Genomic DNA, 26,648 nt, shown 5'->3' with positions numbered 1-26,648 from the left:
CATCCCGAGAAGGCGGAGGAGCGGGAGGGGTTAATGGATTCCTTCCGCCAGGCAGGGATACATTCCGTTTGGGAGAGCGGCTGGAAGGCCCCCCCAGGCTGGAAGGAACACGGGTCCGAAGAAATCTTCCCTGGCTCCCGGTCCGTTTCCCAGCACCATTCAAAGTGGGGGGAGGGGGGGCTGACCTTGAAAGCCCTCAATGGCCTCGGTCCAGGAAAAGGGAAGGAGCGTCTCCACCGCCATTGGTCAGCCTGGACACGGGGGTCCGGCGCCGAGGGCCTTCTGGCAGGTCCCTCATTGCGATAAGGGAGGTTGCAGAGGGCCTTCTCGGTTGCCCTGTGGAACGCCCTCCCAAAGGGTGCTCATCAATGGCTCCTTCTCATCCTGGAGAGTAGTGACTAGTGGGGTGCCACAGGGTTCTGTCTTGGGCCCAGTCTTATTCAGCATCTTTATCAATGACTTGGATGATGGGCTTGAGGGCATCCTGAGCAAGTTTGCAGACGACACCAAATTGGGAGGGGTGGCTAATACCCCCGAGAACAGGATCACACTTCAAAATTACCTTAACAGATTAGACAACTGGGCAAAAGCAAACAAGATGAATTTTAACAGGGAGAAATGTAAAGTACTACACTTGGGGGGGGGGAATGAAAGGCACAAATACAGGATGGGTGACACCTGGCTTGAGAGCAGTACATGTGTAAAGGATCTAGGAGTCTTGGTAGACCACCAACTTGACATGAGTCAACAATGTGATGCAGCAGCTAAAAAGCCAATGCAATTCTGGGCTGCATCAATAGGAGTATAGTGTCTAGATCAAGGGAAGTAATAGTACCACTGTATTCTGCTCTGGTCAGACCTCACGTAGAGTACTGTGTCCAGTTCTGGGCACCACAGTTCAAGAAGGATACAGTACAGACAATCTGGAACGTGTCCAGAAGAGGGCAACTAAAATGGTCAAAGGCCTGGAAACAATGCCTTATGAGGAATGGCTTAGTGAGCTGGAGAAGAGAAGGTTAAGGGGTGATATGACAGCCATGTTCAAATATATTAAAGGATGCCATATAGAGGAGGGAGAAAGGGAGAAGCGGATACGGAGCAATGTATTCAAACTACAAGAAAGAAGATTTCACCTAAACATTAGGAAGAACTTCCTGATAGTAAGAGCTGTTCAACAGTGGAATTTGTTACCAAGGAGTGTGGTGGAGTCTCCTTCTTTGGAGGTCTTTAAGCGGAGGCTTGACAGCCATCTGTCAGGAATGCTTTGATGGTGTTTCCTGCTTGGCAGGGGGTTGGACTGGATGGCCCTTGTGGTCTCTTCCAACTCTATAATTCTATGATTCTAAACCCCCTCCCCCCAATTCTTTCCCTCCCTTCCCGGCATAACCTGCTTTCACGCCACCCCTACAACCCTCAATCCCACCCCCGTGTATGTTGCACCTCTTCCTTCCCCTCCTTCTCATCGCCATCCGCCCGGCTTCTGTCTCCGGAGTGAGGGGAGGGAGCCCCCCCCCAAACCGCCTGCTTCTCCCGGAAGTGAAGCTTCTACGCCGGATTGCTGCTCTGCCCCATAGCTCTAGGGGCGCGCGCTTTCGGAAAGGGGAGGAGGGACGGCAAGGAAACCTCCCCCCCCCCCACCGTGGATGTTGTAGGAAAAAAATGAGAATCTGGAGCGAGGACAAAGAGGTAAAGGGCCGGGGGGGGTCGGAGAAGGTGAAAAAAGGACCCCCGCCAGGTCCCCACAGCGCTTTTCGTTGGCCCCACTGGAAGGGCCTCGATCCCTGCCTGCGTGCTGCGAAGGGGGCTTTCTTTGGCCCTTTGGGCGCCTTGGCAGGGGCGGACATGGGGCGCTTCCCCAGGGGGTCCCAGAGAAGCGCCCTCGCCCCATTCCTCTAGCGCAGGCATCCCTGGGCCCCTGTGGGCTCCGCGCGGAGAGAGGTGGGCCAGGAAAGGGTTAAGGGGCGTGAGGGACGCCCGGATAGAGACCCCCCTGTCCCTCCGTTGCTCGTCTTGGGGTGTCCCCTCCGGATGGAAAGATGCGGGGCGCAGGGCGAGCTCTGGGTGCAGGGGAGACTCTGGGACAGAGGGAGGGAATCGAGGAAGTGGGGAGTTGGAGCATCCCTGGGGCAGGGAAGGGCAGCATTTAGGGGGAGTTGTAGGCCAAAACGTCTGGAGGGCTGCAGTTTGGGGATGCCTCGTCCAGACTGAGAGATGGGGGTAGAGACGCTCCTTAAGGTCTACAGGGCTGAGGCTGTTGAGGGCTTTCTCCTCCATAATGATCTCCAGAGAAAGTTGTTGTTGTTTAGTAGTTTAGTTGTGTCCGACTCTTCGTGACCCCATGGACCAGAGCACGCCAGGCACTCCTGTCTTCCACTGCCTCCCGCAGTTTGGTCAGACTCATGTTCGTAGCTTCGAGAACACTGTCCAACCATCTTGTCCTCTGTCGTCCCCTTCTCCTAGTGCCCTCCATCTTTCCCAACATCAGGGTCTTTTCCAGGGAGTCTTCTCTTCTCATGAGGTGGCCAAAGTCTTGGAGCCTCAGCTTCCACGATCTGTCCTTCCAGTGAGCCCAGAGAAAGTATGATGTATAATTAGCAGAGTGGAGGGAAACGCTAAGAGGCAGCAAAAATTGTATTCAGAAAATAAATTTATTACTGAGTGCAAAGAAGCATAACAGGATCCAAAAAATAACAAAAACCTAACTTAAATATATCCCAAACTTAGCATACTAAAACAGCACTCAAATAAATAAAAAGAATTGTCCAATAGCACCTTAGAGACCAACTAAGATTGTCCCGGGTATGAGCTTTCATGTGCATGCACACTTCTTCAGATACATTGAAACAGAAGTCACCAGACCCTTATATAGAGTGAGAGGGTGGGGTGGGGTTTCTCTCAGAAGGGTAGTAGGAGATGGGTGATTGGCTCAATGGGTAGGTAAACCTGTTGGCGACTGTTAACAACTGCAATTAGTATGCAGATGACCAAAAATAGTTTTAGCATGTGTAATGAGACAAGAATCCAATATCTCTATTCAGACCAGGTTTCTCCATAGTTTCAGTTTAGTAATAAGTTGTCATTCAGCAACTTCTCTTTCAAGTCTATTCATGAAATTCTTTATTTATTTATTTCGACTGCATCAGACCAACACGGCTACCTACCTGAATCTAGCGCTCAAGTAAGAATCACACAAGCAGAGTAGAGAAATACCAGAATAGGAAGTGGGACCAGGCGCCTTTCAATACTGTAATTTATAAACAATTCGGTGTCAGAGTAACCTTGGGACTAGATCAAAAGCCTGGCTCACACCAGTTTAAACCAGCTTCCCCTGGTTCCCAAACACAAGGAAGGTTCAGCATAACCTCCTAACAACTTATCCCAAAAGCTGCTCTCAGCTAAAATGTTCCAGCTAGAGAAAACACCAGCTTTGAATCATGCAGAGTAAAACCATCAGAACCATCTTGAACCAATAGACTAGGAATGTTCTCTCTACATTAGATCAATACTTTTCTATGGCTGAAAAATGCAACCATGACTCTTGAAAGGTCAGCAGCAACAGTGTGAATTGTGCTTGGAAATGCACTGGGAGTCAGGGAAGACCCTTTAGGACCAGTGTTATGTTTTTTCGGTGGCTGCTGCCAGTAACTGGTCTTGCTGCCCCATTCTGGATTAGTTGCGGTTTCAGAGTCACCTTCAAAGGTAGCCCCACGTAGAGCGCATTGCAGTAGTCCAAAAGGGAGATAACCAGAGCATGCACCATTTTGGCAAGACAGTTTGCGGGCAGGAAGGGTCTCAGCCTGCGTACCACATGGAGCTGATAGACCAGTGTTTCTCAACCTTTTTTGGGCCAAGGCACACTTGTTCCATGAAAAAAATCACGAGGCACACCACCATTAAAAAAGTTAAAAAATTTAACTCTGTGCCACCCTATATTGACTATATAATTATGACTGTAAGAAACACTTGCCAATTGCTGTGTTGGTTGCAATCTCCTGTAATAAGGCTTCACAAGCCACTGATTTCTCTGCCAGCACAATCCTTTGCTCAGCAAGTTTCAGGTTGAGCTCATCCAGCCAGCTTCTTTAAGTTTGTCTAAAACCACCCTCCCGTGGTGGTGGCTGTTGAGAGCTGTGCTCGCTCCGCGTCGTGATCCGGCCGGCTTCCTTTCCGGCGGGTTAGTGTGACAATGCAAATCGCCCTTCTCATCGCCGCACGTCGCGGCACACCAGCCAGCGTCTCGCGGCACACTAGTGAGCCGCGGAACAGCGGTTGAGAAACGCTGTGATAGACAGCTGCCCTGGACACAGAATTGACCTGTGCCTCCATGGACAGCTGTGAGTCCAAAATGACCCCCAAGCTGCTCACCTGGTCCTTCAGGGGCACAGTTACCCCATTCAGGACCAGGGAGTCCTCCACACCCGCCTGCCTCCTGTCCCCCACAGACAGTACTTCTGTCTTGTAAGGATTCAACCTCAATCTGTTAGCTGCCACCCGTCCTCAAACCACCTACAGGCACCAACACAGGGCATTTACCATCTTCACTGATTCCAATTTAAAAGAGAGGAAGAGCTGAATTTCATCCACATACTGGTGAACACCCAGCCCAAACCTCTGATGATCTCTCCCAGCGGCTTCATGTAGATATTAAAAAGCATGGGGGAGAGGACGGAGCCCTGAGAAACCCCACAAGGGACCAGCCAGGGGTCAGAACACTCATCCCCCAACACCACTTTCTGGACATGGCCCAGGAGGAAAGAGGGGAACCACTGCATAACCGGGCCCCCAGCTCCCCTAGGGGGTCCAGAAGGATACCATGGTCAAAGGTACTGAGAGATCCAGCAGAACCAGGAAACAGCTTTCCCCTCTGTCTCTAGCCCATCAGAGATCATCAGTCAGCGCAACCAGGGCAGTTTCATTCCCATGATGAGGTCTGAATCCCCATTGGAAGGATAATGGTGTCAGGATCTTTCCTAAAAGCTTCAGCCACAATACTTTCATTAGCTTTCAAGGGGCCACCTGATACATGGTGGTCTTTTCTTTGAAAAACAAATATTTCGAATACTTTTACAGTGCCATATGATGTAAATAGCACTTCTGTTTCCCTTATTCCACATTGGAGAGACTTTGATACACAGCTCTGAGCTCATCTCTCTGCCTGAAACTGCTGTGTTAGTAGCAATGGAATCCTGGCCAGAGTGATTGGGGTCCTGAGCTGCCTAGAGAACAAGACTCTCTTCTCTGCAGAGCATTACGTTTGGCACCGGCTTGGCTGCAGGAGTTGCTGGAAGGAGGTGTGCAGGGCACCATCCAACCATCTTAGAGACACCACTCAAGATTTGTGTAGGTTTTCCTCCATTGCCTTTTCTTCTCCTGAAGATAACTCACGAGGCAGTGAAGGTTTAGGACCAGAGTTTTCCTTCTCGATGGGCTCCCTTCCCCAGTTGACGAGCCCCATCTGCCCTTCACTTCCCTCTGCAGCAAGGGCAGAATCTGCCTTCTTGACTGTGGGATTCACGGTTGTTCTCACCCTCTCCCTTCACCAGGGCCTGCCTTCACCTGCAGCAGAATTCCCCAACCCACCAAGGATTTGAGACACACCAGCTATCCTCACCTGGTTTAGCTGGCCGGTTGAGGCCGTTCCTGGGATTGCGGCCCCTGTTGCATGCTGACAGCTTCTGGAAACTACAGGTGAGAGCTGAGTGCAGAGTGGCGACCAAGGGTGGATAGCTTACCTTAAAAAGTGCACGACATGATCCCCACCAAAGGTACTACCACTCTAACACCCCAAGAAATCCTATAATTATGATATTTAAGATAGATCAGGAATAAATTTATGTCTCCAGAGATAACACAATTTCAGGCCATCAATGAATAAATACTATATATTCAAGGTTGAAGTTTCCATTAAGTACAGTTATCAATTTGCCTTGATTTTCCAGCTAAGTACATTTATTTATTTGCCTTTAATATCCAGCCTTTTCAGTGCCAGATTAGGATAGTCCTGCGTCAGAAGACAGGCATGAGATCAGGCAGCACATCATTAAAGAGCAATGGGGGTGGGTGTTTCCCGCTGGGATTCCTATGTTCCAGTTGCTTTCCTTCCGCTACCCCTGCTCTCTCCATGCAATGCGAGGCATGTAGACAGAGGTCCATCTCCAAGAACAGGAGCTTCCCTGAGCACCCATTCCGCTGACCCCAAGTACCAAGCCTTGTCACTAGTTCTCTTACTTACCCAGACCACAGTCCCTGGGAAAGACATAGACCTGGCTCTCACATTGTCAGGGGGTCTCTTTACAGAGAGCCCCCACCCATCATCTTCACCAGCTCTTCACCCAGCAGCAGCACCAATAGCGAGTCAGGGGAAAGGAATGAGGAAGTGAGCAAAGTGGAGAGGGGGCTCTCGCATGTCACAGAGCCAAGACGCCACTCTAAGGGAGAGCAAGGGGAGGAGGACTTGAGACAGCTATTGGACACAGGGCGGACGTTTCCTGCGACGCCCAAATTGAGGCGTGCGTCCACCCGTAGGGCTAGGGGGCAGCGCTTTGGGGTGCCCAGGCTTTTATGCTGGGCAAAAACCAGGACCAAACCATTGCGGGGTTCTGACACAGACTGAGCAGTCATGTTTGCTGATACTCTTGCACTGTAAATAGTATGCACAATAAAACTCTGATAGACAAGACAGAGTGGAGCATCTTTACTCAAGAGTAGCCGCATCCTTCTCTAACAGACATAATGGTCCATATGGACCTCCTGAGGCCAATGGGACCGTGCAGGTGATTCATGAAGATCTAGGGGGGGATGGATGGATGGAGGATTATGATGCAGAGGAGGGGAAATGTCCAAGGGAACAATGAACCAGAGAAAGAGACAGAGAGCAGCTGCCTTTCCTGTGAGGAAACAATGAATTTGTAAAGCTGTATTCCCAGATCATGCTGCTTTATTAACAATATGAGGATTGTGAAATGTCGCTGATGTATTACTATCATTTGACATCATTGCATTTTCATTTCCTAGAAATCGGGGACATATGTAGGAAATAAGAGAAGCTGCTAATAGTCATTGATGTGCTCTCTTTCCCTTTGTTCTCTTCCTTGAAACCAAAACAGGATTTCCTTTCCTCCCGCTCGGAAAAAGAGAAGGCAGTCAGAATTCTGGGAGACGGGGAAGCTTTCGTTTCATTAGGAATAGCCATTAAAATGTGTGAAATGTGGAATATGCTTCACTGAATGAGCACACATAGCTCACATCAATGAACTCAAACAGGAGAGAAACCATTTAAAGGTATGGAGAGCGGGAAAGGTTTCACTGATAGTGGAAAACTTAGAACACATCACCGGACTCACATGGGCAAGAAACGATTTCAATGCAGGGAGTGTGGAAAGAACTTCAGTCAGAATGGAAACCTTACATTACATCAACGGACTCACACAGGGGAGAAACCTTTTAAATGCATAGAGTGTGGAAAGAGCTTCAGTCGGAGTGGACACCTTAGAGGGCATCAGCGGGTTCACACAGGGGAGAAACCTTTTAAATGTATGGAGTGTGGAAAAAGCTTCAGTTACAATGGAAACCTTAAATTACATCAACAGACTCACACAGGGGAGAAACGTTTTAAATGCATGGAGTGCGGAAGGAACTTCAGTCAGAGTGGTAACCTTAGAAGCCATCAACGGATTCACACAGGGGAGAAACCATTCAAATGCATGGAGTGCGGAAAGAGCTTCAGTCAGAATGGAAACCTTAAATTACATCAACAGACACACACAGGGGGAAAACCTTTTAAATGCATGGAGTGCGGAAAGAACTTCAGTCAGAGTGGACACCTAAGTCTACATCAACGGGCACATACAGGGAAGAAACCATTTAAATGTATGGAGTGTGGAAAGAGCTTCAGTCGAAGTGGTGAACTTAGAATACATCAACAGACTCACACAGGGCAGAAATTATTTAAATGCAGGGAGTGTGGGAAGAACTTCAGTCAGAGGGGACACTTATCTTCACATCAACGGACACATACAGGCGAGAAACCTTTTAAATGTATAGTGTGTGCAAAGAGCTTCAGTCGCATTGAAAACCTTAAAGTACACCAACGGACTCACATGGGTGAAAAACCATATGAATGTATGGAGTGTGGAAAAAGTTTCCGTTTCAATGCAAGCCTTAAAACACATCAACGGACTCACACAGGAGAGAAACCATTTAAGTGCATGGAGTGTGGAAAGAGCTTCTGTCAGAGTGGACACCTTAGAAACCATCAACGGACTCACACAGGAGAGAAACCATTTAAATGCATGGAGTGTGGAAAGAGCTTCAGTCAGTTTGCAAACCTTAGAAAACATCAACAGACTCACACAGGGGAGAAGCTATTTAAATGCATAGTGTGTGGGAAAAGCTTCTGTTTCAATGCAAACCTTAAAACACATCAACGGACTCACACAGGAGAGAAACCTTTTAAATGTATGGAGTGCGGAAAGAGCTTCCATTACAAAGCAAAACTTAAAACACATCAACAAACTCACAGAGGGGAGAAACCTTTTAAATGCATTGAGTGCGGAAAGAGCTTTAGTCAAGCTGTGCAGCTTAGAGCACATCAACGGACTCACACAGGGGAGAAACCATTCAAATGTATGGAGTGCGGAAAGAGGTTCAGTAAGAGTGGAAACCTCAATATACATCTACGGACTCACACAGGGGAGAAACGATTTAAATGCTTGGAGTGCGGAAAGAGCTTCAGTTTCAATGCAAACCTTAGAACCCATCAACGGACTCACACAGGGGAGAAACCATTTAAATGTATGGAGTGCGGAAAAAGCTTTAGCCAGAGTGGACACCTCAATATACATCATCGGACGCACACAGGGGAGACATCATTTTAATGAATGGAGTGCGGAAAAGCTTCAGTCAGTGGAAATCTTAGAGTAAGACATCTATAGACACAGAGGAGGGGAAAGCATTTAAATACAGTGGTACCTCTACTTACGAATAACGCTACTTACGAATGTTTCTACTTACGAATGGAGCTCCGTCCGCCATCTTGGATGCGGTTTAGATAGGATTTTTTTCTACTTACAAATTTTTAGATAGGGTTGCTTCTACTTACGAATTTTTTCTCCCAATGCATTCCTATGGGATTCGACTTACAAATTTTTTCAACTTACAAATGTGTGTTCGGAACGCATTAAATTCGTAAGTAGAGGTACCACTGTATATGACTTCAGTCGAAGTGGAACCCTTGATTTACGTCAACAAACACACACAAGAGACAAACCATGTAAATGTCAGGAAAGTAGGTAGAGGGTCAGTCCTAGTGGAAGTCTTACATCAACAGACTCATGGACAGGAAGAACTTTTAGAGTTGAAACCCTACGAACCATTAACAAACTCAAAGAGGAGAAGCAGCTTAAATGGAAAGATGGCAGAAAGTCCTTTAGGCACAATGGAGTGTTTAAGAAACATCTGGGGACTCTCACGGGGGGGGGAGAATCCATTTAGATGTATGGAGTGCAGAAAATGTTCCTCTCAGAGTCCACTCTTTTCTTCACAGCAATGAACTCAGCAGGAAATAATTGTTAAACCCATGACGTGTATCTGGTGTTTATATGTAAAACTGAACTGTAATGAAATAATGAAGGTAACATCTCAAAATAGTGAGTATAATTTTAGATGTAAGGTACCTGGATATGTCCGTAGCAAAAGGAAGTGTGCCTGACTGAGATATCCTGTGTGCTGTATTTTTGTACTGCGGAAACTGGATTTGCTATCAGGAGCTAAGTTTTGTGCTTTACTGGGGACCCAGTCAGGCCCGTCCTAGCCATAGAGGGTAGTGGCGCGGAGAACCACGGCGCCGGGAACTGAAGGGCCCTGGAGGGCGCTGAAAGGGTGCCAAGTGAGTGCAGGGTTCTGGCAATCTGGCAATCTGGCAATCTGGCAATCTGCCTCCTTCTTGTTTCCCCAGCGCTGGGTTCTGCTCAGTCGAGCTTCGCCACCAGCGCGCGCACAGCGCCGAAGCAGCTCTTGCTGGTCACTGGTGGCGAAGCTTGACTGAGCGGAACCCAGCGCTGGGGAAACGAGAAGGAGTCGCAGCGCGGAGTCCTCGGAGGTGGCCTCCCGCTGCTGCCGCGATCCACTTGGCACTCCCGGGTCCTTGGAGAGGCTCTGGAGGGGGGCGCTGGAGGGACCTTAGCGCCAGGGCGCTGGATGGGCTTAAGACGGCCCTGGACCCAGTGAGAACTGTATGTTTTGAAATCTCAGTAAACTGTTACTGAGCTGTGTGTTTGTTTTTGACCTCAGTGTGGGAATTGCTCTACACGCGTCCTCTGCTCCGCTGCTTCTTGGTCTCATGCCCTGGAGTTGCTGTACTCAAGCATGCAAGGCGGTTTTTGCACCAAACTCTGTCACTCCCCCCCCCCAACCGCATGATCTCCAAACACTGCTTCTTCATCAGAACTTCATTCCTGTCCCCTGCACATTCAAGTTAAAATACTGTAATTTAATGAGAGATTGTCCCCCAAGCCTTATTGCAATAGGGAGGAGGAGGGGATGCAGGTACCCAACAGAACATTAAATATACAGAGATTGAGGTCAACAGAAAGCAAAGCAAAACCTACTCCAAAGGGAAGCCGCTTCAGCTTCCAGTCCGTCTGCTCCCACAATCGCTGAAGAAGACCTGCCGTTTGGGGATTGCAGAGCTGAATGGAAGCGGGCAAGGAAGCCCCACAATCGCTCCTGCTAGACCATGGGTAGGCAACCTAAGGCCTGAGGGCCAGATCTGGCCCATCCACCTTCTCATTCTGGCCCACAGACGGTCCGGGAATCAGCGTGTTTTTACATGAGTAGAATGTGTCCTTTTATTTAAAATGCATCTCTGGGTTATTTGTGGGGCATAGGAATTTGATAATACTGTATATATTTTTCAAAATACAGTCCGGCCCACCACATGGTCTGAGGGATGGGGGACCAGCCCACGGCTGAAAAAGGTTTCTGACCCATGTGCTAGAGGGATAGGGGCAGTGACCCCTGTTCTCAAAGGTGATGGCCAGGAAGGAATTCCTCCCCACCCTTGTCACATGCAGCTGCGCTCATTTGCCAGAGCCACCTCGAGGGCCTAACTACATTTCCCATTTATGTATATGGGAAAGGGGGCGGGTTCTCTGTTATGTTTGTGATTGTTATTAATAAAATGTATGCTCCCGAAAGTGTAAAGCCTTGGTTCTAACGTGGTCATGTTGATACAAAAAATTATCAGTCAGTGCCTGGAATCCAGCGACTGAGGATTTGTGTGACTGTCCAGGCTTGTGTGTATGTTTGTTTCTGGCCGGTGACCTTGGAAGTGTGCTCTCCCTGAGCACATGGTCTGAGGGGGCAGGGCTTCTGTGGAGTCAGGTGACTAGCTGTGGGCTTAGTTAGTCAGTGCCTAGAGTCCAGCAACTGAGGAGGGAGCACAAGGTGAGCTGAGCTCTAGAATCTTTCCTGGTATTGATGTCAGGCTGACTGGGTAGTAATTGTTTGGGTCCTCTCTTTTCCCCTTTTTGAAAATAGGGACAACATTTGCCCTCCTCCAGTCTGCTGGAACTTCGCCTGTTCTCCAGGAATTTTCAAAGATTATTGCCAGTGGTTCTGAAATCACCTCTGCCAGTTCTTTTAATACTCTTGGATGTAGTTCATCCTGCCCCGGAGACTTGAATACATCTAAACTAGCCAAGTATTCTTGTACTACCTCCTTACCTGTTCTGGGCTGTGTTTCCCCTGCTGAATCATCTGCTCCATATTCTTCTGGTTGGGCATTGTTTTGTTTTTTGGAGAAGACTAAGGCAAAGAAGGCATTGAGGAGTTCTGCCCTTTCTCTGTCCCCTGTTTGCATTTCACCATCTTCTCCTCTAAGTGACCCCACTGTTTCCTTGTTCTTCCTTTTGCTACGGACATACCCATAAAAGCCCTTTTTGTTGCTTTTAACCTCTCTGGCGAGCCTGAGTTCATTCTGTGCTTTAGCTTTTCTGACTTTGTCTCTACACGTGCTGGCTATATGTTTGAATTCCTCTCTGGTGATTTCCCCCTTTTTCCATTTTTTGTACATATGCCTTTTAAATCTTAACTCAGTTAAAAGTTCTTTAGATAGCCACCCTGGCTTCTTTAGGCACCCTCCATGCTTCCATCTCATTGGTATTGCCTGAAGTTGTGCTTTTAATATCTCCCTTTTAACAAACTCCGAACTGTCATGAACTCCCTTCCCTTTTAGTATTGCTGTCCATGGGATCTCACCCAGCGTTTCCCAAAGTTTTCTGAAGTCGGCTTTCTTAAAGTCTAGAATTTGAGAATTTGAGTCTTAGTATGCTTGGTTGCTCCTTTCCACTGTATAACCCCAGAAGAGCATGGTCACTCCCACCTAATGATCCTGCCACTTCTACCCCACTAACCAGGTCATCACGATTGGTTAGGACCAGTTCTAAAATGGCTGATCCTCTTGTTGCTTCTCCCACTTTCTGGACAATGAAATTGTCTGCAAGGCTAGTGAGGAATCTGTTCAATTTTATGCTCTTGGCTGAGTTTGACATCCAACAAATATCAGGATAGTTGAAATCCCCCATTACTACTATCTCGCTTCCTTTTGAATGCCTGGTCATCTGTTCCAGGAAGGCATCATCTGTGTCCTCAGTTTGGCTTGGGGGTCTATAGTAAACTCCCACAATGAGATCACTGTTATGTTTCTCTCCCTTAATTTTGACCCAGATACTCTCAATTAGGCTTTGAAGTTTTAAATCCTGGATCTCTTCACAGGTATACACACTCCTGACATATAACACTCCTCCTCCTCTTTTCCTGTTTGGTCTATTTCTCTGAAATAGATTGTATCCCTCTATTACTACATTCCAGTCATGAGACTCATCCCACCAGGTTTCAGTGATGCCTATTATGTCGTATTTAGTTTGCTGTACCAAGAGCTCAAGTTCATCTTGTTTATTTCCCATGCTCTGTGCATTAGTATAAAGGCCATTGAAGGCCATTGATCATTCCCCCATGTCTCTTATTTAAGGATATTTTCCTCCCACCACTAGGTCCTGAATGTAGGAGTCTATCAAGTGCTGAAGATGATCATCCAAATGTCAGGTACCAAATGGAGCAAACAGCACGCAAACCTAGTGGTGGGAGGAAAAAATCCTTATGGAAAGAGCATGGGAAATGAAACAAGATGAACTTGAGCTCTGGGTACAGCAAACTAAATATGATATAATAGGCATCACTGAAACCTGGTGGGATGAGTCTCATGATGAAGTGAAGGGCTGTGAGGGCCAACCAAAGTTGCTGACCTCTTTTTAGGGCTGAAGTTCTTGAGCTTTTTTTTAGTATTTAAGTTGTTGAGGGTTTTTTTAGGATTTTACCCCAGGATATAAACTGCCACAGGAGCCGGATTAGGCCCCCTAAACGGACTTTGGACATGCCTGCCTTAAGGAGAAGGAGCTGCCTTACGATCTTTTTCACCATCATGCCTGACCACTATTGCTAGTTTGGGGTGATGGCAGCTATAGTCCAAAAACAGCTGGAGACCCAAGTTTGGGAAACCCTGTTCACCTTGAAGGAGAAAGGAGGGCTCACTTGCATCAGAACGTCAGGTGAGCCGTGTAGAATCAGGCCCAAGGGGCCCCTGTGGAGGGGCTGCAGCTTCCCCGCATGTGAAGGAGCCATAGGACCAATGGGGAGGCAGGTGGTATTTGGGGGGGGGGGTTGGAGGAATCCGTGAAAAGGAGCTTCTGGAGCCTATGTTTAGGGAATCTTTTAATATGTGATGGAATTCTGTATTTTAATATTTTGTTGGAAGCCGCCCAGAGTGGGCGGGGTATAAATAAATTATTATTATTATTATTATTATTATTATTATTATTATTATTATTATGCAGCTCACTTCCTGCCTGCTCCCCGTAGGATTCCTGAGCCTCTCCCCTTCTCATTTCAAGGATTGGAGGACCTCAGCTTTGCTCTGGGGGGGGGGAGCTATTTTGTTTGCTGAGGACAGGAGTCACAATCCTGTCACATTGCGGGTGTCAGGCTTTGAGATAAGGGGGTGAGGCTCAGGTGGAGAAAGCATTGATAAGGGGGAAATCCTGGGGTGCGGATTTACTCCATGCCACTCCCCGCGGGTCCCTCCGGTCAACAAATGAAGGAGTCTTCTCTCCAGCCACCTTAAAGATGCAAAACAGCGGTCAGCAGACCTGATCTTTATTTGTTGCAAGAAGGTTCAAACACACCAAGAGTAGGAACCCTGAGAAGATGGTTGCATGAACTTTTAACACCTCTCCCCATTTCCCACAATCCATTTTCCAACAGCATCATCGATATGTCACAAATACATCACAAAGTAGGAGTCTTTGCACTTAGAAACAGGAGCCTGTCACCCACCCCTGTCAATACCCCCAGTTAAACACACCTTTTAACTACCCTTTTCCCCCAAATAACCATAACAGTATTTACACATCCCCCTGCAAGGCTTTCCTGAGCTTCTCCTTCGAAAGTATCAGGATTCAACCCACCATCGTGATGGATTTCTGTCTGGGGCATGTGCTGCCCTTGATTGCATCCTGGCTCCTAAGGGATTATGGAGTCAGGGGGAGCTCTGGATCCCCCTCTTCCAGAGGAGGCATTAGCCGTGGGAACCAAGGAAATCCGTCAAACCGCTGAATTTTGGGGATTATTTGAAGTTTCTACAGTTTTCTGTACTGGATAGTCAGAGGAAACAGCATGATTCATGGAATCCGCTTATTGTTACAATTTTATAGGCCGCATTTTAATGTTTGTTGGAAGTCACCCGGAGTGGCAGGGGAAGCCCAGCCAGATGGGCGGGTATAAATTATTATTATTATTATTATTAATTATTATTATTATTTATTATTATTATTTTCTGAGCCTCTTGGCTGTTGCGCATGTCTGGTGCCTATGTTAACGGACATTGTCCTGGCTTTAGTTAGAGGCTGTGGGGGGGACTTGGGATTTTGGGGTAGTCGTTTAACTGCCCCCCCCCAATTCCTGGTTTGAACAGCAGCAATAACTAAAACACAGACGGATCTAAACTCATGGCATGGGGTGGGGGAGGGAAATATTTTGCAATGTAAACATTGTGGTGGGACGACCCCACTTTGCAACTGGATTGCCTGGATCAGCCCCTCCCCCGCTCTCCTGATCCACAGAAGGAAGAGGGGAGGGGAAAAACCTTCCTGTCCTGCCCCCCCCGACTCAAACCTTCCCCTCCCCTCCCAGCACATCATTCTCTCACCCCACCCCCACTACCCCAAATCCCCCCACCATACGTTGCCCTTCTTCCTCCTCCTCTTCTTCCTCGCAAGTCCGCTTCTGTCTCCGGAATGAGGGGGGGAGCCCCCCTCCCAAACTGCCTGCTTCTCTCGGAAGTGGAGCTTCTACGCCGGATTGCTGCTCTGTGCGCCATAGCTCTAGGGGCGCGCGCTTTCGGGAAGGGGAGGGGAACCCCCCCCCCGTGGGAAAGAGAATCGGGAGCGAGGAAAAGAGGTAAAGGGGCCGCGGGGGGAGAGAGAAAAGGACCCAGAGACCCCCGCCAGCTCCCCAAAGAACCTTCCGTGGGTCCCATCGGGAGGGCCTGGATCCCTGCATGCGTGCTGCGAAGGGGGCTTTCCTTGGCCCCTTAGGCGCCTTGGCGTGGGGGGGGGATGGGGCGCCCACCCAGGGGGTCCCCACGATCCCCCATTGCCCCATTTCCCCTGGCTCCGCGCGGAGAGAAGCGGGCCATGAAAGGGTTAAGGGGCGCGAGCGGCGCCTGGATAGAGACCCCCCCTTGTCCCTCCCTCCCTATCTTGTCTTGGAGGATCCTTCCGGATGGAGAGATGCGGCGCGCAGGGCGAGAGGTCAGACTCGCTAAGGGTCCCCTCTGGGTGCAGGGGAGACTGGGGGGGGGGGAGAAAGGAAAGGGGGGGAGCATTCCCAGGGCAGGGAAGTGCAACATTAGTGGGGGGGGGAGAGTCTTCCGAGTCCAACCATTGGCCCCTTGGAGAGGAAGATAAGAGGGGCGATAACTTGACCTCTGAAGGGAGAGCGTTCCATAGGGCAGGAGACCCTCTGCCTGCTTCCTTGGACCATGTGACTTCGCTTCTCCCAGGTCCAAGGCTGCTGAAGGTTTAAGGACGCAGATCTTTCTCCTCCAGAACTATCTCCAGAGCATGTCTGACATGTAATTAGCAGAGCAGGAAAAAAATGCCCAGAAGCAGCAAAAAAAATAATTTAGCTGAGAATTTTACTGTTGTTGTTTGGTCATGTCCGACTCTTCGACAAATAAGCATAACAGGATCCAAAAAATAGCAAAAATGTAACCTTGGGACTGGATAAGAAGCCTGGCTCACTCCAGTTTAACCAGCTTCATCTGGTTCCTAAATAAAAGGAAGGTTCTGCATAACCTGATAACAATTTATCCCACCACCTGCTCTCATCAGAAAGGAAACTGCAATATCAGGTTGTTGTTGTTTAGTCGTTTAGTCGTGTCCGACTCTTCGTGACCCCATGGACCAGAGCATGCCAGGCACTCCTGTCTTGCACTGCCTCCCGCAGTTTGGTCAAACTCATGTTTGTAGCTTCGAGAACACTGTCCAACCATCTCGTCCTCTGTCGTCCCCTTCTCCTAGTGCCCTCAATCTTTCCCAACATCAGGAAAGTCTTCTCTTCTCATGAGGTGGCCAAAGTCTTGGAGCCTCAGCTTCATGATCTGTCCTCAGGGCTGATTTCCTTCAGAATGGATAGGATTGATCTTCTTGCAGTCCATGGGACTCTCAAGAGTCTCCTCCAGCACCATAATTCAAAAGCATCAATTCTTTGGTGATCAGCCTTCTTTATGGTCCAGCTCTCACTTCCATACATCACTAACTGGGGAAACCATAGCTTTAACTATACAGACCTTTGACGGCAAGGTGATGTCTCTGCTTTTTAAGATGCTGTCTAGGTTTGTCATTGCTTTTCTCCCAAGAAGCAGGCGTCTTTTAATTTTGTGACTGCTGTCACCATCTGCAGTGATCAAGGAGCCCAAGAAAGTAAAATCTCTCACTGCCTCCATTTCTTCCCCTTCTATTTGCCAGGAGGTGATGGGACCAGTGGCCATGATCTTGGTTTTTTTGATGTTGAGCTTCAGACCATATTTTGCGCTCTCCTCTTTCACCCTCATTAAAAGGTTCTGCCATCAAGGTTGTGTCATCTGCATATCTGAGGTTGTTGATATTTCTCCCGGCAATCTTAATTCCGGCTTGGGATTCATGTTCCAAATAGAGAAAACACCTGCTTTGAATCACACAGAGTAAAAACCAGAACCTTCCTGAACCAATAGACTAGGAATGATCTCTATATTTTTAGATCAGGCACCCCCAAACTTGGCCCCTCCAGATGTTTTGGACTACAATTCCCATCACCCCTGACCACTGGTCCTCTTAGCTAGGGATCATGGGAGATGTAGGCCAAAACATCTGGAGGGCCGCAGTTTGGGGATGCCTGTATTAGATCAATACTTTTCTTGCCTGAAAAATGCAACCATGACACTTTAAAGGTCAGCACAAACAGTTTGAATAGGGCTTGGAAATGCACTGGGAGCCAGGGAAGATCCTTTAGGACCAGTGTTGTGTGGTCTCGGCGGCTGCTCCCAGTCTAGGGTGTGTCTAGGTCCACATCCTGAATTAGTTTCAGTTTCTGGGTCACCTTCAAAGGTAGCCCCACGTAGAGCACGTGGCAATAGTCCAAGCAGGAGATAACAAGAGCATGCACCACTCTAGTGAGACAGTCCACAGCAGGGGTAGGCAACTTAAGGCCCGTGGGCTGGATGCGGCCCAATCACCTTCTCAATCCAGTGCACAGACAGTCCAGGAATCAGTGTGTTTTAACATGAGTAGAATGTGTTCTTTTATTTAAAATGCATCTCTGGGTTATTGTGGGGCATAGGAATTTGTTCATACCCCCCCCCAAAAAAAATAGTCCGGCCCACCACATGAGGGACGGTGGACTGGCCCATGACTGAAAAAGGTTGCTGACCCCTGGACAGGCTGGTAGGGTCTCAGCTGGAATACCAGATGGAGCTGGCAGACAGCTGCCCTGGACACAGAAATGACCAGTGCCTCCATGGGCAGCTGTGAGTCCAAAATGACCCCAAGGCTGCGCACCTGGTCCTTCAGGGGCATAGTTACCCCATTCAGGACCAGGGAGTCCTCCACACCTGCCCACCTCTTTCCCCCACAAACAGAACTTCTGTCTTGTCAGGATTCAACCTCAATCTATTAGCCGCCATCCATCCTCCAAACACCTACAGGCACAGGGCATTCAGCGCCTTTGCTGGTTCCAATTCAAAAGAGAGGAAGAGCTGGGTATCACCCACATACTGGTGAACACCCAGCCCAAACCCCCTGATGATCTCGCCCAGCGGCTTCATATAGATATTAAAAAGCAGGGGGGAGAGGACGGAGCCCTGAGGCACCCCACAAGGGAGCACCCAGAGGTCTGAACACTCATCCCCCAACACCACTTTCTGGACATGTCCCAGGAGGAAGGAGGGGAACCACTGCATAACAAGGCCCCCAGCTCCCAACTCCCCTAGAGGGTCCAGAAGGATACTATGGCCAAATGTCTCCAAAAATGCTGAGAGATCCAGCAGAACCAGGAAAGCGTTTTCCCCTCTGTCTCTAGCCTATTGGAGATCATACATCAGCACAACCAGGGCAGTTTCAGTCCCATGATGAGGCCTGAATCCCAAAAGCTCCAGGCACAATACTTTCATTAGCTTTGAAGGGGCCATTGGATACTTGGTGGTCTTTTCTTCAAAAGACAAATATTTCAAATATATTTACAGTGATGTATGATGTAAATCTAGGGACCCAGGTGGCGCTGTGGTTAAACCACTGAGCCTAGGGCTTGCTGATCAGAAGGTCGGCGGTTCGAATCCCTGTGACGGTGTGAGCTCCCGTTGCTTGGTCCCAGCTCCTGCCAACCTAGTAGTTCGAAAGCACGTCAAAATGCAAGTAGATAAATAGGAACCGCTACAGCGGGAAGGTAAACGGCGTTTCCATGTGCTGCTCTGGTCTGCCAGAAGCGGCTTTGTCATGCTGGCCACATGACCTGGAAGCTGTACGCCGGCTCCCTCGGCCAATAATGCGAGATGAGCACGCAACCCCAGAGTCAGTCACGACTGGACCTAATGGTCAGGGGTCCCTTTACCTTTACCTTTATGATGTAAATAGCGCTTCTGTTTCCCTTATTCCACATTGGAGAGACTTTGATCCACAGATCTGAGCTCATCTCTCTGCCTGAAACTGCTGTGTTAGCAGCAATGGAAACCTGGGCAGAGTGTTTGGGGTCCTGGGCTGCCTAGAGAACAAAACCCCCTTCTCAGCCTGGCTGATATGGTGCCAAGGAAAGCAGAGCAGTAGGTTTGGCACCAGATTAGCTGAGGAGTTGAATGAAGAAGGTGTGTAGGGCACATCCAACCCTCTTAGAGACTCCGCCCTGGATTTGTGTAGCTTTTCCTCCATAGCCTTTTCTTCTCCTGAACATAACCCACGAGGCAGCAGAGGTTTCGGACGAGAGTTTTCCTTCTCAACGTGCCCCATCTGCCCTTCACTTTCTTCTGCAGAATCTGCCTTCTTGACTGTGGGAGTCACTGTTGTTCTCATCCTCTCCATCCACCAGGGCCTGCCTTCACCTGCAGCAGAATTCCTCAACCCACCAAGGATTTGAGACCCATCAGCTAACCTCACCTGGTTTAGCCGCCCGGTTGAATCCATTCCTGTGATTGCGGCCCCTGTTGCATGCTGACAGCTTCTGGAAGCCACAGGTGAGAGCTGAGTGCAGAGTGGGGACCAATGGTGGATAAATTACCTTAAAAGGTGCACGACATGATCCCCACCAAAAGTACTACCGCTCCCCTAACACCCCAAGACATCCTATAATTATGATATTTAAGACAGATCAGGAATAAATCCATGTCCCCAGAAATAACACAACTTCGAGCCATTAATGAATCAATATTACATAGTCAAGGTACTACATATTCCACTAAGTATTTGTCTTGAATATCCTGCTTTTCATTGTCATTTTAGGATAGTCCTGCATCAGAAGATGGACACAAGATCAGGCAGCACATCATTCATTTAAAAATCATGTTGCTGTATTACCCTGTTTCTCATATTTTAAGACATACCCATAAAATAAGCCATAGCAGGATTTTTAAGCATTCAAGGAATATAAGCCATACCCTGAAAATAAGACATAGTGATAGGCACAGCAGCAATGCCGGACGCGGCAGGAGGTAACATTGATTGAGGATTATGAAAGTTGTCATGAATTGCTTTCATTTGACAACATTGCAACTTCATTTCCTAAAAATTGGGAACATGGGTAGGACGTGGGAGTATGTAGGAGATGTTGAAATAGGAGAAGGTGCTAAAGGAGTTTGATGTGCTCTCTTTCCCTTTGTTCTCTTCCTTGAAACCCAAACAGGATTTCCTTTCCTCCAACTCTGAGGAAGGTGATGGAGAAGACAGTCAGAATTCCGGGAGACAGGACACCTTTTGTTTCACTAGGAATAGTCACTAAAATGTGTGAAATGTGGAATATGCTTCACTGAATGAGAACACATCGTTCATATCAAGGAACTCAAACAGAGGAGAAACCATTTAAAGATATGCAGAGTGGAAAAGGTTTCACTGATAGTGGAAAACTTAGAACTCACATGCACAATAAACGATTTAAATGCATGGAGTGTGGGAAGAGCTTCAGTCAGAGTGGACACCTCAATATACATCAACGGACTCATACAGGGGAGAAACCATTTAAATCCTTGGAATACGGAAAGAGCTTCAGTTTCAATGCAAGTCTTGGAAGACATCAACAGACTCACACAGGAGAGAAGCCGTTTAAATATATGGAGTGTGGAAAGAGCTTCAGTAAAAGTGTTCACTTCAATAAACATCACCAGACTCACACAGGTGAAAAACCATATGAATGTATGGAGTGTGGGAAAAACTTCAGTCAGAGTGCACACCTCAATAGTCATCTCCGAACTCACACAGGGGAGAAACCATTTAAATGCTTGGAGTGTGGGAAGAGGTTCAGTCAGAGTGGACACCTCAATATACATCATCGGACTCACACAGGAGAAAAACCATATAAATGTATGGAGTGTGGAAAGAGCTTCATTCAGAGTGGACACCTCAATATACATCAACGGACTCACACAGGAGAAAAACCATTTAAATGCATGGAATGCGGAAAGACCTTCAGTTTCAATGCAAACCTTAGAATACATAAACGGACTCACACAGGGGAGAAACCATTTAAATGCCTGGAGTGTGGAAAAAGCTTCAGTTACAATACAAGCCTTAAAATACACCAGCGAACTCACACAGGCGAAAAACCATATAAATGTATGGAGTGTGGGAAGAGCTTCAGTCAGAGTGGACACTTCAATATTCATCTCCGAACTCACACAGGGGAGAAACCATTTAAATCCTTGGAATATGGAAAGAGCTTCAGTTTCAATGCAAGTCTTGGAAGACATCAACGGACACACACAGGAGAAAAACCATTTAAATGCATGGAATGCGGAAAGACCTTCAGTTCCAATGCAAACCTTAGAATACATAAACGGACTCACACAGGGGAGAAACCACTTAAATGCCTGGAGTGTGGAAAAAGCTTCAGTTACAATGCAAGCCTTAAAATACACCAGCGAACTCACACAGGCGAAAAACCATATAAATGTATGGAGTGTGGAAAGAGCTTCAGTCAGAGTGGACACTTCAATATTCATCTCCGAACTCACACAGGGGAGAAACCATTTAAATCCTTGGAATATGGAAAGAGCTTCAGTTTCAATGCAAGTCTTGGAAGACATCAACGGACACACACAGGAGAAAAACCATTTAAATGCATGGATTGCGGAAAGACCTTCAGTTCCAATGCAAACCTTAGAATACATAAACGGACTCACACAGGGGAGAAACCATTTAAATGCCTGGAGTGTGGAAAAAGCTTCAGTTACAATGCAAGCCTTAAAATACACCAGCGAACTCACACAGGCGAAAGACCATATAAATGTATGGAGTGTGGAAAGAGCTTCAGTCAGAGTGGACACCTCAGAAGACATCAACAGACTCATACAGGGGAGAAACCATTTAAATCCTTGGAATACGGAAAGAGCTTCAGTTTCAATGCAAGTCTTGGAAGACATCAACAGACTCACACAGGAGAGAAGTTGTTTAAATATATGGAGTGTGGAAAGAGCTTCAGTAAAAGTGTTCACTTCAATAAACATCACCAGACTCACACAGGTGAAAAACCATATGAATGTATGGAGTGTGGGAAAAACTTCAGTCAGAGTGCACACCTCAATAGTCATCTCCGAACTCACACAGGGGAGAAACCATTTAAATGCTTGGAGTGTGGGAAGAGCTTCAGTCAGAGTGGACACCTCAATATACATCATCGGACTCACACAGGAGAAAAACCATATAGATGTATGGAGTGTGGAAAGAGCTTCATTCAGAGTGGACACCTCAATATACATCAACGGACTCACACAGGAGAAAAACCATTTAAATGCATGGAATGCGGAAAGACCTTCAGTTTCAATGCAAACCTTAGAATACATAAACGGACTCACACAGGGGAGAAACCATTTAAATGCCTGGAGTGTGGAAAAAGCTTCAGTTACAATACAAGCCTTAAAATACACCAGCGAACTCACACAGGCGAAAAACCATATAAATGTATGGAGTGTGGGAAGAGCTTCAGTCAGAGTGGACACTTCAATATTCATCTCCGAACTCACACAGGGGGGAAACCATTTAAATGCTTGGAGTGCGGACAGAGCTTTAGACAGAGTGGACACCTCAATATACATCAATGGACACACATGGGTGAAAAACCATATGAATCCAAGGAGTGTGGGAAGACCTTCATTCGGACTGGACACCTCAATATACATCAACGGACGCACACAGCGGAGAAACCCTTTAAATGTATGGAGTGTGGAAAGAGCTTCAGTTATAATACAAGCCTTAAAATACACCAGCGAACTCACACAGGTGAAAAGCCACATAAATGTATTGAGTGTGGAAAGAGCTTCCGTCAGAGTGGACACCTCAGAAGACATCAACGGACTCACACAGGAAAGGAACCATTTAAATATATGGAGTGTGGAAAGGTCTTCAGTCACCGTGGACATCTTAGAAAACATCAACACATTCACACAGGGGAGAAACCATATAAATGTATGGAGTGTGGAATGGTCTTTAGTGAGAATGTAAACCTTAGAATACATCAACGGACTCACACAGGGGAGAAACCATTTAAATGCCTGGAGTGTGGAAAAAGCTTCAGTTACAATACAAGCCTTAAAATACACCAGCGAACTCACACAGGTGAAAAACCATATAAATGTATGGAGTGTGGGAAGAGCTTCAGTCAGAGTGGACACCTCAATAGTCATCTCCGAACTCACACAGGGGGGAAACCATTTAAATGCATGGAGTGCGGAAAGAGCTTCAGTCAGAATGGTGACCTTAAAATACATCTGCAGACACACATGGATGAAAAACCATATGAATCCAAGGAGTGTGGGAAGAGCTTCATTCGGAGTGGACACCTCAATATACATCAACAGACGCACACAGGGGAGAAACCCTTTAAATGTATGGAGTGTGGAAAGAGCTTCAGTTATAATACAAGCCTTAAAATACACCAGCGAACTCACACAGGTGAAAAGCCACATAAATGTATGGAGTGTGGAAAGAGCTTCAGTCAGAGTGGACACCTCAGAAGACATCAACAGACTCACACAGGAGAGAAACCCTTTAAATGCATGAAATGCGGAAAGACCTTCGGTTACAATACAAGTCTTAGAAGCCATCAACAGACTCACACAGGAGAGAAACCATATAAATGTATGGAGTGTGGGAAGAGCTTCAGCCAGAGAGGACACCTCAATATACATCAACGGACTCACACAGAAAAGGAACCATTTAAATGTATGGAGTGTGGAAAGAGCTTCAATTTCAATGCAAACCTTAGAATACATCAACAGATTCACTCAGGGGAGAAACCATTGAAATGCCTGGAGTGTGGAAAGAGTTTCAGTTACAATACAAGCCTTAAAATACACCAGCGAACTCACACAGGTGAAAAACCATATAAATGTATGGAGTGTGGAAAGAGCTTCAGTCAGAGTGGACACCTCAGAAGACATCAACAGACTCACACAGGAGAGAAACCATTTAAATGCATGAAATGCGGAAAGAGCTTCAGTTTCAATGCAAGCCTTAGAATACATCAACAGACTCACACTGGGGAGAAATCATTTAAATGCATGGAATGCGGAAAGAGCTTCAGTTTAAATGCAAGCCTTAGAATACATGAACGGACTCACACAGGGGAGAAACCATTTAAATGTATCGAGTGTGGAAAGAGCTTCAGTTTCAATGCAAGCCTTAGAAGCCATCAACAGACTCACACAGGAGAGAAACCATATAAATGTATGGAGTGTGGGAAGAGCTTCAGTAAGAGTGGGAACCTCAATAGACATCAACGGACTCACACAGGAGAGAAACCATTTAAATGCCTGGAGTGTGGAAAGAGCTTCAGTTACAATCTAAGCCTTAGAATACACCAGCGAACTCACACAGGTGAAAAACCATATAAATGTATGGAGTGTGGAAAGAGGTTCAGTTATAGTGGACACCTCAATACACATCAACGGATTCACACAGGGGAGAAACCATTTAAATGCATGGAGTGTGGAATGAACTTCAGTCAGATTGCACACCTTAAGATGCATGAACGGACTCACACAGGGGAGAAACCATTTAAATGTATTGAGTGTGGAAAGAGCTTCAGTCAGAGTGCACACCTTAAGATACATGAACGGACTCACACAGGGGAGAAACCATATAAGTGTATGGAGTGTGGAAAGAGCTTCAGTCAGAGTGCATACCTTAAGTTACATGAACGGACTCACACAGGGGAGAAACCATTTAAATGTATCGAGTGTGGAAAGAGCTTCACTTTCAATGCATCCCTTAGAATCCATCAACGAACTCACACAGGAGAGAAACCATTTAAATGTATGGAGTGCGGAAAAAGCTTTAGCCAGAGTAGACACCTCAATATACACCAACAGACTCACACAGGGGGAAAACCATTTAAATGTATGGAGTGTGGAAAGAGTTTTAGTGAGAATACAAGGCTTAAAATACACCAGCGGACTCACACAGGGGAGAAACCATTTCAATGTATGGAGTGTGGAAAGAGCTTCAGTCTGAATGGAAACCTTAGAAAACACCAAAGGACTCACACGGGGAGAGATCATTTTAATGTATGGAGTGCGGAAAAAGCTTCAGTCAGAGTGAAAATGGTTGAGGGAGACATCCGCGGACACAGTGGGGAGAAAGCGTTTAATTGTATGGCTTCAGCCAGAGTGGAAGTCCCACATCAACAGACTGATGGACAGGAAGAACTTTTAGAGTTGGAACCGTAGAAACCAACAACAAACTCAAAGAGGATAAGCAATTTAAAAGGAAAGATTGCAGAAAGTTATTTAGTTATAATGGAGTGCTTAAGGAACATCTAGGGAGTCTCACAGGGGAGGACCCATTTAGATGTATGGAGTGTGGGAGGTGTATCTCTCAGAGTCATTCTGAGCAATGAACTCAGCAGGAAATCATTCTTAAAAACATGAGGTATATGTGAAGTTCTGTTGTTTATATATAAAATTGTATAGTGCTGAAATAATGAAGGTAATGTCTCACAATAGTGAGTATAATTTTAGATGTAAAGTAACTTTGGTTTTGGCACCAAACTCTGTCGCCCCCCTCCCCAACTGCATGATCTCCAAGCACTGCTTCTTCACCAGAAGTCCATCCTTGCCCCCCAGGCCTTTTGAAGAAAACTTAAAATGCTGTAATTTAATGGGAGATTTCCCCCGGATGTCTCCTGGGGGGCCCATCTTCACTCATGAGCCCCATGATTCACACAAACTACCAAAAACCTCTTAAACCAATACACTGGATATGATCTCTCTACATTAGATCAATACATTTCTTTGCCTGAAAAATGCAGCCATGACACTTTCAAGGTCAACACCAAGTGTTTGAATTCTGCTTGGAAATGTGCTGGGAGTCAGGGAAGATCCTTTAGGACCAGTGAGATGTGGTCTCGGTGGCTGCTCCCATTCAGTTGCCGTTTCCAGGTCACCTTCAAAGGTAGCCCCATGTAGAGCGCATTGCAGTAGTCCTAGCGAGAGATAGCCAGAGCATGCACCACTCTGGCGAGACAGTCGGCAGGCTGGTAGGCTCTCAGCCTGCATTTTCATATAATTCTCTTTATAAAATACAATCTGTAAAGTTTTAATTCACCTTCCACATCTTTTCCCAATCTTCAAATTGTATGTTGTGACCTAGATCCTGAGTCCATTTTATTTGTGCTGACTTTACCATTTCGTCCAGCGTTTCCCCATACAGCAGGAGATTATACATTTTTAAAAGTAATTTCGTGTGTCTTCCTCAAACTGTTCATTTAGTTGTCTATGATCTAAGCAACTTTGTGAATAGATCTTCATTTAGATCTTCATAGACCATTTACACATACTGTATGCTTCAAATACAAGTTAA

General features: G+C 46.9%; 2 protein-coding genes across 2 annotated transcripts in view; both read left to right on the top strand.

Annotated features, from left to right (window-relative positions):
• Positions 1-5,550: 5,550 nt before the first annotated feature.
• On the top strand, positions 5,551-11,202 carry LOC118090883 (uncharacterized). The gene is made up of 2 exons (XM_088651789.1): positions 5,551-5,688; positions 7,107-11,202. The coding sequence occupies exon 2, from the start codon at positions 7,284-7,286 to the stop codon at positions 8,874-8,876; it is 1,593 nt and encodes a 530-aa protein (XP_088507915.1). The 5' UTR covers positions 5,551-5,688; positions 7,107-7,283; the 3' UTR covers positions 8,877-11,202.
• Positions 5,554-26,648, top strand: part of LOC118077830 (uncharacterized) — a 32,546-nt gene continuing 11,451 nt past the window's right edge. The window contains exons 1-3 of the mRNA XM_088651801.1: positions 5,554-5,688; positions 19,672-19,816; positions 20,482-25,361. Coding sequence (XP_088507927.1) covers positions 20,609-25,361 — 4,753 coding nt within the window. The 5' untranslated portion in view covers positions 5,554-5,688; positions 19,672-19,816; positions 20,482-20,608. The remainder of the gene's footprint in view (positions 5,689-19,671; positions 19,817-20,481; positions 25,362-26,648) is intronic.

The sequence above is a fragment of the Zootoca vivipara genome, chromosome 9 (genome assembly GCF_965207765.1).
Source record: "Zootoca vivipara chromosome 9, rZooViv2.hap1.1, whole genome shotgun sequence".
Taxonomy (NCBI): Eukaryota; Metazoa; Chordata; class Lepidosauria; order Squamata; family Lacertidae; genus Zootoca; species Zootoca vivipara.
Note: the sequence above shows the minus strand (reverse complement) of the source record. Positions and strands in the feature narration are given on the sequence as shown.

Excerpts from the sequence above, each read along its gene's own strand:
- LOC118090883 (XM_088651789.1), top strand. The coding sequence starts at position 7,284 with ATGGAGAGCGGGAAAGGTTTCACTGATAGTGGAAAACTTAGAACACAT.